Consider the following 14,970-nt stretch of genomic DNA (forward strand, 5'->3'; position numbering starts at 1 on the left):
AGGAGTCGACAGAGAAGAGTAGAGAGATGGTCGTGAATTTGTTGAGGGATCAAGATAGGTTGGACGGAGCGTCGAACTTTGTGGTCTAGAAGGCCAAGATCCTGTCCATTCTAGACAGACATCGCAGCAAGGGTAATGGCTATCCCAGTTGACCCGGTCGCTAATGAAAAGTACAAGGAGGCAATGGCCAAGGAAAAATGCATCATCCTTGATGGGGTCAAGGATCATGTGGTCCAACATATTGCCGAGAAGGAAAAGGCAAAGGAGATGTGGAACACCTTCAAGACATTGTACTAGCATACTTCCGTGCAGAGGAAGATGTTACTAGAGAATCAGCTAAGGTCATACCAGATGCAAAAGGAAGAGAAGATAGATCTCTTCCTTGGTCGGTTGAAGGAGATCTGGGACCGACTGACTTCCATAGGGGCCACGTCGAATCAAGAGTTGATGGTGAGGACTGCACTAAACGCAATCTCCGAGGAGTGGGAGACATTTGTCCAGAGCATACTGGGCAGGGCGAGTCTTCCAGATTGGGAAGAATTGAGGGCGACTCTTCGCCAAGAGGAGATCAGACGACTGACCAAGACGGGAAGTAGCTGCAAAGAAGTCCGGATCAAGAAGGAAGAGGAAGAGGATACAGCTCTGGCATCTGCGAGAAAGCAGGAGAAGAGGAAGAAGGACCTCTCCAAGGTCAAGTGCTTCCACTGTGGGGAACTGAGCCGCTATGCAAACCAATGTTCGAGGAAGAAGAACAAGGGAGAGGCTTCTGACTCGAAGGCAGTGCCAACGAAGGCAGAGAAAGAAGTCGAGGAGGATGATGATTGTGCCATGAGTGCTCATGTGCCACTAGAGAAGATGTGGGGAGACATCGCACTGTAGTCAGGAAGACTATAGGCGATGAGGGGCAGGATCCTTGAGGTACCCAACCTCTTGGATTATACCTTGCTACGGGAGCCCTGAAGAGGAGTAGCAGGACTGGTGGATGCAGGTAGAGACGGATGTGGATGAAACGGTGGAGAGTGCTACAGTGCAGGAGTCCCCAGGCAGCGCGAGGCTAGCAGGCTACAAAGTGCGAGAGGCACAGAGAGTGTTGCAACAATGCAGGATGGCACAGAGAGGTTTGCAACGATGTGAGATGCAAGGAGTTGTTGCAACAACGCAGAGGTCAGTAGAGGGAGCACGTGTTAGTGGCAGAGGGAGCTTCAACATCAGGAGTGTTTCTAGCCTGACAGAGATGTCAGAAGTTGGGTGGATCGGTTACTTACTTCTCAGTAACTGAGTTGCAGTGCAGTAGCACGATGCAGCATGATGAGAGGGGGATGCAGTGCAGATGCAGTGTTGGGAGGATGGACCAACAGCAGAACGGATGCAGAGGGAGATGCTGTACAGATGCAACAATACAAAGGATGTTGGGTGGGGAAGCCTAGCATCAACACAAGTACTGGTGCCAGATAATCAGAGTGATGCTCAGTGTGGAGTATTACTAGAGCACAGTCCTCGCTAAGAGGGAGTTGATTTGGGGTAGCATCGGATGTGCTCTAGTCATGAAAATTAGTGGAGAGGCTAAAGCACTTGAGATCTCCAACACCCAGAAATGTTTGGATTGAATGTACCCAGTTTGGGAGATATTAAAATAATTAATATTTTTAATGGAATTCCTAAGTCTAAACTTAGAAAAAATAAAATATTAATGGGTATTAATATAAAACTGGGTTAGAAGGTTCCAAAAGTCATGGATCAAGCCAAATCTAATCTTACCCGTTGGTTGGAGATTAATCTCGGTCATTGAAGGACCAACAGGAAAAGTATAAAAGGAGGCTTGAGGGTCAGTTGGACAATACACCAGAGTGATCAGTCATTCATTGGCTAGAGCGGGGTTGCTAAGCAAAGTTGAATCAGTGATCAGCAGCGAGAGGCAGTGAGTACTGGACAGAGACGCAGAGATAGAGCCAAGAGACCAGCGCAGAAGCAGAGAGCGAGAGAAGCAGCCAGAGCAGGCCACGCAAAGACAACGCAGAGCCGAGAGGGACTGCGTCATCCACGCAGAAGGCAAAGGGAGTGACACAGAGGGTCCCAGAGGTTGCGCAATACCTTAGTGATGTCGTCAAATACCTGAGTGCACCAATCTTCAAACCTTAATGGCTACAGCCCCTTTAACTAGTCTCTGCGAAATGATTCACTACAATAACCCAGCCTTGAACAATTAGTGTTATCGGAACTTTATAACACAACCCTTAACCTTACGCAATCCTTAAGCTGCATATGAAACAAACCCCACTTTATAACTATGGAATGTTGGACTTATGCATAAATCCTTCATATTTGCGCTATTTCTATTATATATCTTTTATAATAGAAATACTCTATAAACATGCCTTTTCTGCTTTTAACGCAGGCTCTACACAACTATCGAGGCTACACTTTATCGCAATCGCAATCGGGTCTTTGCGAGGTTCATTAACACAGGCTCTATCGCATCCGATATGTGATAACACAATATCGGATTCCAAATATTATTAACAGCGCCCATATAACTTATCGGGTCCGCTCATCGCATGTCGCATTACTTTCCTCCAATCCCGATCAACACTTCATCGACGATCGGCGTATCGGCCGTCGCAACATCACAATTCTATGGCCGCTGTCCCTTGACACCTCCGACTTCCGATTTGCGATTAGATCGCGACCGTTGATTTGGTTCCAATCCAACGGTCCTCGATCAATCGGCGATCGCTCATCGCAACTGCCCAAAGCCCGGTTCCGATAACTTCAAAAGGATTTCGTCGATGCGATTTAATCCTGGCCGTTGATCATAAAGATCCAACGGCTACGGTCCAACAATACTTCGTTCTTTTGCCCTTCTCTTCACTTGGGTTTTTTTGCCTTTTCTTCAGTTCTTTTGTGGTTTTGGGATTTCTTCAAAGGTTCTTCCTTTCGCTGTTCCGCTATGCAATTCTTCTCTCCTAAGCTTAAACTCTGTGATTCTTTAATCACGAATGCTTCAAGCATTTCTTTGGTTCTTCCTTCGAATGGATTCAACAATCCATCATGATCCTTCGCCTCATTCTCACTCTTTCCTCTCTGTGTATTTGCTCTCCTCTTTGTGTTCGCCGAATTCACCTGCACATATATATATGGTACAGAAGCTCTGGTTCACAGTGAATTCATCATTCAATCATTCGAAACACACAATTATATTGATTTGAATTTATCTTTGCACATAACAAATAAACAAAGGATGCATATTAAGACTCTGTCTCTCTCTATGGCCTGCTCTCCTAATACCAATGGCTTCTTTTACATTCCACCCATAGGCTTACAACCATACTCTAATTCGACTAACTCTCTACTCTTCTTTCTTGTTTCCTTTTCAATACATCATTAACAGTTTCTTTTACAGTTCAAGAAACTGTTCCTCAGTTATGAAACAGTTGCTCAACAGTTTCTTCAAACAGTTCTTAACTAATCCTAACTTAATCTGTTTGCCTAATTTAAGAACTAACAATGGCTGAGTCAACGTTAATTTTAAATGAAACAAAATAAAACAGAAACAAAAATATTTCCCAGTTGTCGCCTCTTCATTCGGATGCTCCTGCATCAGGCTCCCGAGGTAAATTAAATTCATGGCTCCTATCCATGAGCTCTTCAATAGAGTACCCAGCGCTTTGAATCTGGCCAGCATCTAACCAAGAACTATCTTCAATAGGATGACCCTTCCACTTGACTAGGTACTGCAAATATTCCTTCCGTCGAGTCCGTCTAGCCACCTGGGTATCTAGGATCTATTCGATCTCTAGAGGCTTTGCTGGGGGCATTTGTTTAATCCACAAATCATTCTCTTTCTGGGTGTCCCGTGTTCGTCTTTCCAAACTGTCTTCGTCATCTGCCGCAATGTAGGGATACAGATCTGCCACATTGAAAATGGGTGAAATTCCAATACCTGGGGGTAACTGCAGTTCGTAAGCATTCGCAGAAAACTTCCGAAGAATCCTGCAAGGCCCAATTTTTTTCCATTTCAACTTGTTGTATTCGCCTTTAGGAAACCTCTCCTTGTGTAGGTGTGCTAATACCATGTCTCCTACGTTGAATTGTACCTCCCGCCTTTTCAAATCTGCCTTCTGCTTGTATCTTTGGTTGCTGTTCTGTAATTTTAATTTCACCTGTTCATGAAGATCGTTGATTTCCTTTGCGAAATCTTCACCATCCGCACTCCTGCGTTCCAACTATCCCAAATCCCGTAACTCATGTACTTCACGTGGGTGCATTCCGTATAGGATCTGGAAAGGACTACTGCCCGTGCTTCGGTTGGGCAAATCGTTATAAGCAAATTCCTCTTGTGCAAGCACACGATCCCACTGTCGAGAATTTTCTCCAACCAAACTCCTCAATAAATTTCCCAGACTTTAGTTCACCACTTCGGTTTGGCCATCGGTCTGTGGATGATAAGTTGAACTAAAGTTTAGTTTGGTGTCTAATTTCTTCCATAAGGTTCGCCAAAAATGTCCTGTAAATTTAACATCTCGATCTGAAATAATAGACTTTGGCAAGCCATGTAATCTGACTATCTCGGTAAAGAACAAATGTGTTATATGTGTGGCGTCACTGGTTTTCCTACATGGAATGAAATGTGCCATTTTGGTGAAACGATCCACCACCACCATGATGGAATCAAATCCCCATTGTGTCTTTGGCAGACCTAAGACAAAGTCTAAACTGACTGAGTCCCATGGTCTGTTCGGAATGGGTAAGGGCGTATACAACCCTGTGTTTTGGCTATGTCCCTTTGCAAGCTGACACACTTTGCATCTAGTTACAAACCTTTGTACATCTCTGCGCATCTTCGGCTAATAGTAAAAGTGGCTCAACTAATCCAAGGTCTTGTCTATGCCAAAATGCCGGCTAAACCTCCATTATGCTTTTCCTGGATTAAGTTATCTCTCATAGAACATTCTGGAATACACAACTACCCTCCTTTGAACAACAATCCTTCCTGCATATTATAGTCCAGCCATGAACTGTTATCTCTCAACAATGGATTTTGGCAAGCTTCATAAGCTTCCTTAAAATCTACATCTGCCTCATACAAGTCTTTAAGATGTTCAAATCCTAATACTTGTATGGTACTTTCCTGTAGGATCAGATTCCTCCTGCTTGACGCATCTACCAGTTTATTGGCTTGATTGCTCATATGTTTCAACACAAACGTAAAACTCTGCAAGTACTCCACCCGCTTCGCATGTTTATGGTTCATCATATGCTACTGCATAATATACTGCAACGCAGAATTGTCTAAAAATAAGACAAATTCATTGGCCAATAGATAATGTCTCCAATGCTTTAGTGCTTGAACCACTGCATAAAATTCCTTGTCATAAGACGTGTATTTCTGCCTACTTTCATTTAGTTTCTCACTGAAATAGGCTACTGGCTTGTCCTCTTGACTGAGTACTGCACCAATGGTTGTCCCACTGGCATCACAACGAACCTGGAAAAGTTTGTTAAAATTTGGTAACCTCAAAATCGGTTTTTCGGTAATCTTCCTTTTGAGTAACTAAAAGCTCTTCTCTGCCATCTCTGTCCAATGGAAAGGCTGATTTGTCTTCTTAATGGTGTCCAGCATGGGTGCACAAATCCCACTGAAATTTTTAATAAATTTTCGATAAAAACTCGCCAATCCATGAAAACTCCGTACCTCAAACAAACTTTTGGGAGATGGCCAGCTAACTATGGCTGCAACCTTTTTCGGATCCATTTTTAGTTCATTCTCAGAAATCACAAATCCCAAATAAATTAACTCTTTCTTGAAAAAAGAACATTTCTTCAAATTTATCAGTAATTTATTCTGCTGCAATTTTTCCAATACATACCTCACGTGTCGAAAATGTTCTTCCTTCGTCTTGTTGAATATAAGTATATCATCCAGATACACAATCACAAATTTTCCAATGAATTCCTTGAGCATCTCGTTCATCAACCGCATGAACGTGCTAGGGGCATTGCTTAACCCAAATGGCATAACCAGCCATTCGTACAAGCCTTCATTAGTCTTGAAAGTTGTCTTCCACTCGTCACCTTCTCGAATTCTGATTTGGTGGTAGCCGCTTTTCAGGTCTATCTTTGAAAAGTACGTTGCTCCACTCAAACAATCCATCATATCATCCATCCGAGGTAAAGGGAATCTGTACCTAATGGTGATCTTGTTAATGGCTCGGGAATCCGTGCACATTCTCCACTCACCTCCTTTCTTGGGAGCTAAAACAGTCAGAACTGCACAAGGGCTTAAACTCTCCCAAATCAGTCCTTTGTCCAACAATTCCTGCACCTGCTTCCGGATTTCTTCATTATCCTTTGGACTCATCTGGTAGGCAGCCTTGTTTGGCAAACTCGCTCCTGGAATAAAATCAATATGGTGACTAATGCTCCGCTTTGGTGGTAATTTGTCTGGTAGATCGTCTACCACAATATCACTAAATTCTTGCAGCATGTTCTGTATTTCCATAGGTAAATCAGTAAGGTTGGTGTGTACTAACACTGCCCTTGGTCTTCTCACAACTGCATAACCCAATTCACTCTCCTCAATCCGTCGCAGAAACTCCTTTCCTCCTAGCAGCAATGCTTTCGTTCCACTTGTTTCTACTGTCTCCTCTTCCTTCATGGGTACCAAGGTATGCTTAATCCCATCTTTAACAAATCTGTAACAATTTTCCACTCCGTCATGGACTACCTTCCTATCGTACTGCCATGGTCTGCCCAGCAGAATATGGCACACGTCCATCGACATTATGTCGCAAGTTACCTTATCCTTGTACTTGCCTATTTGAAAATCTACCTCGCATTGTTCATCAACTAACAATTGGTGTCCCTTCTGCAACCACGACACCCTGTATGGAGTTGGGTGTTTTGCTCTCTTCAAACCTAGTTTCTCCACCATCTCCGTAGCTACCAAATTATCAGTGCTCCCGCTGTCAATAATCAATTTACAGCATTTTCTGTGTGACTTACATACAGTCCGGAACAATGCTTTCCTCTGTGTCTGATCAGCTACTTCCTTAGCTGGTTTTAATAATACCTTGTTCAACACCAAGGCTTCCCCAGTTTCTAGCATATTTTCCACCTCCTGTGGTGGTGCCTCCGCTTCATCGGGCTGAGCAACATATGCTCCCCTCTGCCCAGTTTGTTCATTTTCAGGACATTCAAAGGACCTGTGTCCCCACTTGTGACACTTGTAACACTGATAGGCATTTCCTCTGCCTCTGCCATTACCTCTTCCTCGCTGGTATGGCCTTCCTCCTCTGGTGTTACCTTCCCTTTCACTCTGTCTCGAAGTCTTCGAACTACTACCTTCTTCATTGCTATTGGCAGTCCTACCTCTGCCAAAGGTTTGTCCTCGACCTCTACCAGAACCACGTCCTCTTCTGGCATTTTGTTTCCTAGCAATCTTTTCCTCCGCCTTCAAAGCACTCTGATAAGCTTCCTCCATGGTCTTAGGGGAAAGAATGCTAATTTCGTCTAGGATCTCCATTTGTAGACCATTTACAAACCTTGCTGTTTTCTCAGGGGTATCTTCTACATAACCAGCTCTCAGATTAATTTTATAAAATTCTTCAGTATATTCCTTCACAGTCATCATTCTCTGCTTCAGGTTCTGTACTTGTCTGTAAAGGGCAATTTGATAATCTTTAGGCAGAAACTTGCTCTTCATTTTCGCAACCATCCTATCCCATTTTTTAATCAAGGGTTTGTTTAATCTCCTCCTTTCTGCTTGTACACTATCCCACCACAATGTTGCATGTCCCTTCAATTTGGTGACAACAAACCTAACCCTCTTGTCTTCGCTGATTTCTTCATATTCAAAATATTTATCTAATTCACTTATCCAGTCTAACAAGGCCTCTGTGGACAAACTGCCATCATAATTAGAGAGCTCTGGTCTTGGCTTACTGCTAGCCAACAAAACTGATCTCAATAGCTTAATTTTGGGTCCTTCGTCATCTGACCCATCTATCGTGGCTATGTTTTCCTCCTCACTGTCATCCCCACCTTCCGGATCTCTACGCCTTCCTGCTTCCACTGCTGCCAAACGTGCAGTTAAATTTCTAATCTCTTCTCGTAACTCTTCATTTGTTGCTCTTCTGACGGCTCTTCCTCGACCCCTTCTTCCTACCTCCATCTTTACTAAGAGAAGGAAAACCTGCTCTGATACCAAAATGATGCCGTCAAATACATGCGTGCACCAATATTCAAACCTTAATGGCTACGGCCCCTTTAACTAGTCTCTGCGGAATGATTCAATACAAAAACCCAGCCTTGAACAATTAGTGTTATTAGAACTTTATAACACAACCGTTAACCTTACGCAATCCTTAAGCCGCATATGAAACAAACCCCACTTTATAACTATGGAATTTTGGACTTACGCATAAATCCTTCATATTTGCGCTATTTCTATTATATATCTTTTATAATAGAAATACGCTATAAACATGCCTTTTCCGCTTTTAACGCGGGCTCTGCACAACTATCGAGGCTACACTTTATCGCAATCGCAATCGGGTCTCTACGGGGTTCATTAACACAGGCTCTATCGCATCCGATATGCGATAACACAATATCAGATTCCAAATATTATAAACAACGCCCATATAACTTATCGGGTCCGCTCATCGCATGTCACATTACTTTCCTCCGATCCCGATCAGCGCTTCTTCGGCAATCGGCATATCGGCCGTCGCAACATCACAATTCTATGGCCGTTGTCCCTTGACACCTCCGACTTCCGATTTGCGATTAGATCGCGACCGTTGATCTGGTTCTGATCCAACGGTCCTCGATCAATCGGCAATCGCTCATCGCAACTGCCCAAAGCCCGGTTTCGATAACTTCAAAAGGATTTCGCCGATGCGATTTAATCCTAGCTGTTGATGATAAAGATCCAACGGCTACGGTCCAACGATACTTCATTCTTTCGCCCTTCTCTTCACTTGGGTTTTTTCGCCTTTTCTTCAGTTCTTTTGTGGTTTTGGGATTTCTTCAAAGGTTCTTCCTTTCGCTGTTTCGCTGTGCAATTCTTCTCTCCTGAGCTTAAACTCTGTGATTCTTTAATCACGAATGCTTCAAGCATTTCTTTGGTTCTTCCTTCGAATGGATTCAACGATCCATCATGATCCTCCACCTCGTTCTCACTCTTTCCTCTCTGTGTATTCGCTCTCCTCTTTGTGTTCGCCGAATTCACCTGCACATATATATATATGGTACAGAAGCTCTGGTTCACAGTGAATTCATCATTCAATCATTCGAAACACACAATTATATTGATTTGAATTTATCTTTGCACATAACAAATAAACAAAGGATGCATATTAAGACTCTGTCTCTCTCTATGGCCTGCTCTCCTAATTGTTCCTCAGTTATGAAACAATTGCTCAACAGTTTCTTCAAATAGTTCTTAACTAATCCTAACTTAATCTGTTTGCCTAATTTAAGAATTAACAATGGCTGAGTCAGGCTTAATTTTAAATGAAACAAAATAAAATAGAAACAAAAATATTTCCCCGCTGTCGCCTCTTCGTTCGGATGCTTCTGCATCACTCAGAGGGTTGACGCAAAGGGTCTTGGGGCTGACGCAGTGTAGCAGGAGGCTGACGAAGAGGCCAGAAGGGCCAGCTCTGAGCTTCAGAGTCACCTGAGAGGGTTTCGTGGGACAGGTTTTATGAATACTTGTCTCCGAATAGAGTGGTGTTGCTGCCATGTATTTTTCTCTGTTGGGTGAGCCAGTGAACCACCCAATTGTACTCAAGGAAATACTACATAATAATAAACCCTCAGAATAGTTGCATCGGTTTTCCTGCATTGGGATTTTTCGAGGACATTTGTCCAAAAATAACGGTGTCACTTGTGTGTTTGTTTTCTTTCAGTTGAATATCTGTAGATTTTGTGACTGTATTGTGTTTATCTCAGTATTTAAATGTTTCAAATAACTTGTTCAGAATTTACAAGTAGAAGAAATAAACCAGCAGAATACAAATTAATTTTCTAACGGATAGACTTAGAAAATTCAACATTATATAATAGCTTTCTTTTCATATTTATGTGGCAATGTATTTATCTGATGTTGTGGATACTTTAGATGCTAAACAAAGAATTAAAAAATGAATATTATTATCGCTGAGTTTTTGCCGATTTTTTCAATTTTCTCCTAAATTTTACTACTTTTTCAATTTTCAGACCCTTGCCAATTTATTCCCATTCGACTTTTTCCACATTGCTTTAAGTTTCTTCCGATAACCTGTGATTTCCATTGAACTCCAAGGGTCTTATGCTGTGCCAGTGAGAGAAGAAAGGCCCATGAAAATGTGAGATGAACCATGCATTTATAAGGGGTAAAAGGTAGATCCCATACTAATAATATCATGAATTTGTACTGGCGGTTAATTGCATTTTACTGTAGTTGCATTTGAACAAGACAAATATTGACAATTGGGTGGATGCAGTTGTCCATGCTTAGGAAAATGACCGAGACATGTCCATTATGGAGACCTCAGATAGAATCCACAATCAATTTTGAAATTTCCATCTTGTCTAGGTCCTCTCTGTGAGATATAGGTTTGTGGGTAGCCATCCAGAATTACGGATCTTCTTCAAGTTCCTGTGCTCGCTTACAATGTCATTATTCAAAATGAAAGGGTGGGGGCAGTTGTTTATGTTTCATAGAGATGCAGATGACTTTACTATTTATATTCTGTAATATATTGAACTCTCTTTATATACTTTTGTTGATGCTCATCTCTCAAAGGTGCTTGCGTAGGTAACACCACATTTATCGGTATTCATTGTTCAGAGCACATTGGAAAAGTTAACAACCTTCATGGGTCAATAATATGAGAAATGACAGATGACAGGAGATGCTTAATCTATTTCTCCCACAGTCAAAAGGCCACCATATGTCTTGACACTTAATTTGGCCCTTGCAAACTATAGTGACTGGAAAGAATGCTTTCATGCAAGATGCAGACAGGCCACTTACAAGACAAATATCCACAAGGGATAATAAAAGATTATCTGTATGTATATTCTCAACTTCGACTATGCTGGCCCTCTGTATACTCTTTCCACTAAGCTGGTCCTCTTTATACTGTCAACATCCACTACTCTGCCTCACTTCCACCACTTGCAAACTCCATAAGCTATCTGCTATCGAACTATGCACTTCTGGCCATATGCTCCCTTAAAAAATGCTTGCTTGCCCTGAACATTTCCCTTTTGTGAATAATATGAGCTTCTCCCTGGGCTCAACTAATGGGAATTAACTTATTAACTCAGATGATTTAACAACACCAAAAGATAAACAAACATGGTGAAAATTTCCTGGGCTACACATTTAAGGGGTAAAAGAGCAATTATAAATCAGGAACTTCGCTGTAAAACTGCATGAGAAAGAGATGGCCAACAGCGTTGTTCATTAACTTGAAGATATATGAGACATTTGGAAATAGGATTCGCATTCTCTCGTGATTATTTATATGGGTGGAAAGATTATAATTGGCTATTTTAACTGGTATTTTTACCTTGAAAAAGCGCTGTCAGGCTCTATGGTCACATTAAAATACACTAGCTTTCATCCTCTTTTGTAACACTTAAGCATTGTTCCTCTCTCTGCTTCCTATGCCAGTCATCCCCAGAGGTGCTGTTCTTTTACAATCTCTATTCTCTATTAGACGCAGACACTAACTTATATGTTGCACAACCTAGTTATATTGAATGATAGGCCTGCACATTAATTTATCTTCCCTTTCGATACATCTCTTTTTAATATGGAATCTTTTGTTGGTAGCGGCTAAGAAGGCATGGTGATATGCTTGAGCGAATAGCAGGAGGATACTACAAGGCACATGGTCGATCTGATGATACGATGAATCTGGGTGGTATCAAGGTTTTTCTATACTTTATACTATTCTACATTTTTTTTGTTCTCCCGCATTGCAACTGTAGCGAAGTGTATTTTCGAGGACTGCCCTAATTTGGATATCAATATAATTTCTTTGTTCTTCTTACCAGTAAACACTAAACATGATTTTTGTTTTTAGCTGGTTCTATAGCTTCTGATTCAGGATTAGACATTAAAATGAGTTTCAAAATTCAATTTCAGAAGGATTTTCATTTTAGCTTGGTCTTATCTTTGAGCTCAGATTCATTCTACAGCACAGCTCAGTGTGAGCACAAAAATGTGTAATTACTTCTGTGCTCCCGGAGTTGACACGTGTCCCTTTTAAAATAAAAATAAAATATTCACTAAATAAAAAATAATAGCTGCTATAGTATAAAACAAAAATAAACAATGTCAGCATAAAACAAAAATAAACATATATATATTGGTTAGTTTTAATTAAAAATATTATTGATATTACAATCCAATAGGCAGGAGATGTGTCATTCCTTCTCATGTGGTTTTAATATATATATGGCAAATAAAATATTTCAATTTCAATGTACATGTTAAATAATATAATTTTATATATAAAGATAAAATAATTGAAAGTAAAGGAAAATCTTATATTTTCACTTTCCAAATTTTTAAAAGTATTTTATTATTGACTTTAAATAAAATATTTAAATATCCATGATAACAAATATATATATATATATATATATATAGATTAACCATAAAGAAAATATTTCAATATCAACTAGATAGATAGAACAATATTAAATATACTTTTTAGTGTGAGGGACAGATGTATTTAAAAATATATTAATAAAAAAGCATTTCAATGTGGACCATAAATAAAATATTTCAATGCCAATTATGTATATATTATAAAGCAATTAAAAATAAAAATAAAACATTATGGTTAAAATATTTTATTAGTGTATTGGTCAAAATGAAGGAGATGTGTAATTGTATTAGTGTGTTGCTCAGACTAAAGGAGATGTGTAATTGTATTAGTGTGTTGCTCAGAATAAAGGAGATGTGTAATTCCTTCCATGCTTATCATGGAGTTGGTATTCACACACATATGTAGAAAAAATCAGCATAGATACATCACATCTTAACCTGGGATTTCTTCATATTTTTCATTGTAAAAAAATTCTTCAAATTTTTCATTGTAAAAGAAGTTTGCACTTTGAGAGATTTGATACCCTAGGTGCTTGATAGATCCCCGCTTAAGATGGATCTAAGCCAATTTAGTTTCAAGCAGGCTGGATATTGTTATGTGCAACAGTAAAATGTTTGATATTTGGTAAATGATTGATATTTTACAGACAAGTGCGATTGAGATTGAACGGGTTTGCAACAGAGCTCATGAACAGATATCAGAAACTGCTGCCATCAGCATACCATCTCCAGGAGGCGGCCCAGAGCAACTTGCTATAGTGGCAGTTCTGACAACCGGGCCAGAGATAAGTGTGGATACACTGAAAGTATCCTTCTCAAAAGCTATTCAAACTAACCTGAATCCTTTGTTTAAGGTGAACTTTAATCACCTCATTTCTTTGAATTTAGAAATTTTATGCATCTAGTATACTGGAAAGCTTACCTATCATAGAAGTTTGATATTAGAAGTTCTTGTTGATAAATTTCTTTTTTGATAGATTTCATGCCCGTCATATTTCTTTATAATTGATGTGTAGGTGAGCTTTGTCAAAGTTGTCTCGGACTTCCCTCGTACAACATCAAACAAAATAATGAGAAGAGTTTTACGAGATCGGCTTAAGCAGGAATTATCTATTCCCAGAAGCAAGTTGTGATTGGAACAAATGTTCCTGTGCTTCCTATTGTTTCTTTGATTTGTATTCAAATAAAATTTATAGTGAACACTTGGACTTTATCGAATTCAAGTTTAAAAGTTGGCATTACTTATTTTCTAGAAGCTTCGCTGTTTCCCCAGAACACCATTGGCTTTTGAAAGCATTAGCATGCCTGTTTACAGCTGCAAGCTTGCCATTGTTTTGCCAAAGCATAAGTATCACGAGAAAGGCCTGTTTATGGCTATCTTACAACTTGAATCTCAGCAAAGGCGCATATGAAGGAGTTGGTTGGAAGGCTATCTGACAAGAAAGTCTCATAAATTAAGAATTATTGTCATTAAATGTTGTCAAGGTGGAATGTTGCAATGATGATGTGTTATGCTTACCAAATTTATGCATGAAATACATTGAGCAGTGTGTTTTGAATGTTAGAAGTTCATTGGCTTTCTAACTGTTTATCCTGGGTTGGACATGTATGACTATCCATTTAATAAATTCTATCTTAGCAATTTCCTAGCATAATTCCAAGAAAGCCACTGGAAGAATGGTTGCAGAGCAGGTGCAGTTGTTAACTAGGTGTGTGAGAGAAAATATTCAGCATATAAGAGCAACAATTTTGAGAAAAGTGCTTGATGATAATGCAATTGATGAAAGTCACCTCTTACCGTGGAATTTAGATGGTATCTTTGTAGATTGGGGCAGATGGTATCCCTCGTCAATTTCCTGGAGGTATGCTCACACTTACTGCCACATGATCCTCAAAAAAAAACTAAAAACTCACCGTTGCATGATTTGCATAGCGATATAGCTCCAATTTCTTGGAGTTATGCTCTCACTAACTTACTGCCACATGATCAAGGGGAAAACAAAAAAGAAACAGAAACCAAAAGACTTACCATTGCATGATTTGCATGATGATATAACTCTATGTTAACCTAGACTATCATTTGGACTGACAACAAGAGTTCCTAGCTATAAAATAATTTTATTTTCCATTAACTTACAACATCTTCGCCTATTGTAATATATTACAATAAGTTTATCTTAATTTAATGATTATTATATTATAGTAATTAATTCTAATGACTCTCGTGCCATCACATTTTCTTTCACCTGTAAAACCACATAAAAATAAATCAGAGTTCATCATCTGTAGTAGTTTGAGTTGATTAAAGTGAACTTGATAAGTGTTTTGAGAGAGCCCTTTCAGATTGGAAGAGCTAA

The 14,970-nt window shown here is 40.0% G+C and overlaps 1 protein-coding gene across 2 annotated transcripts in view; it reads left to right on the forward strand.

The window, feature by feature from the left end:
- LOC149187618 (putative CoA ligase CCL12) overlaps window positions 1-14,112 on the forward strand; it is a 258,764-nt gene extending 244,652 nt beyond the window's left edge. For both annotated transcript variants that reach the window (XM_089411406.1, XM_089411405.1), the window contains 3 exons: window positions 11,831-11,929; window positions 13,261-13,467; window positions 13,630-14,112. In XM_089411406.1, the coding sequence (XP_089267532.1) occupies window positions 11,831-11,929; window positions 13,261-13,467; window positions 13,630-13,746 (423 nt within the window). In that variant the 3' untranslated portion in view covers window positions 13,747-14,112. The remainder of the gene's footprint in view (window positions 1-11,830; window positions 11,930-13,260; window positions 13,468-13,629) is intronic.
- Window positions 14,113-14,970: the final 858 nt, after the last annotated feature.

Source organism: Pinus tabuliformis, chromosome 3_1 (assembly GCF_031772625.1).
Source record: "Pinus tabuliformis cultivar Carrire ecotype Pingquan chromosome 3_1, CPIR1, whole genome shotgun sequence".
Lineage (NCBI taxonomy): Eukaryota > Viridiplantae > Streptophyta > Pinopsida > Pinales > Pinaceae > Pinus > Pinus tabuliformis.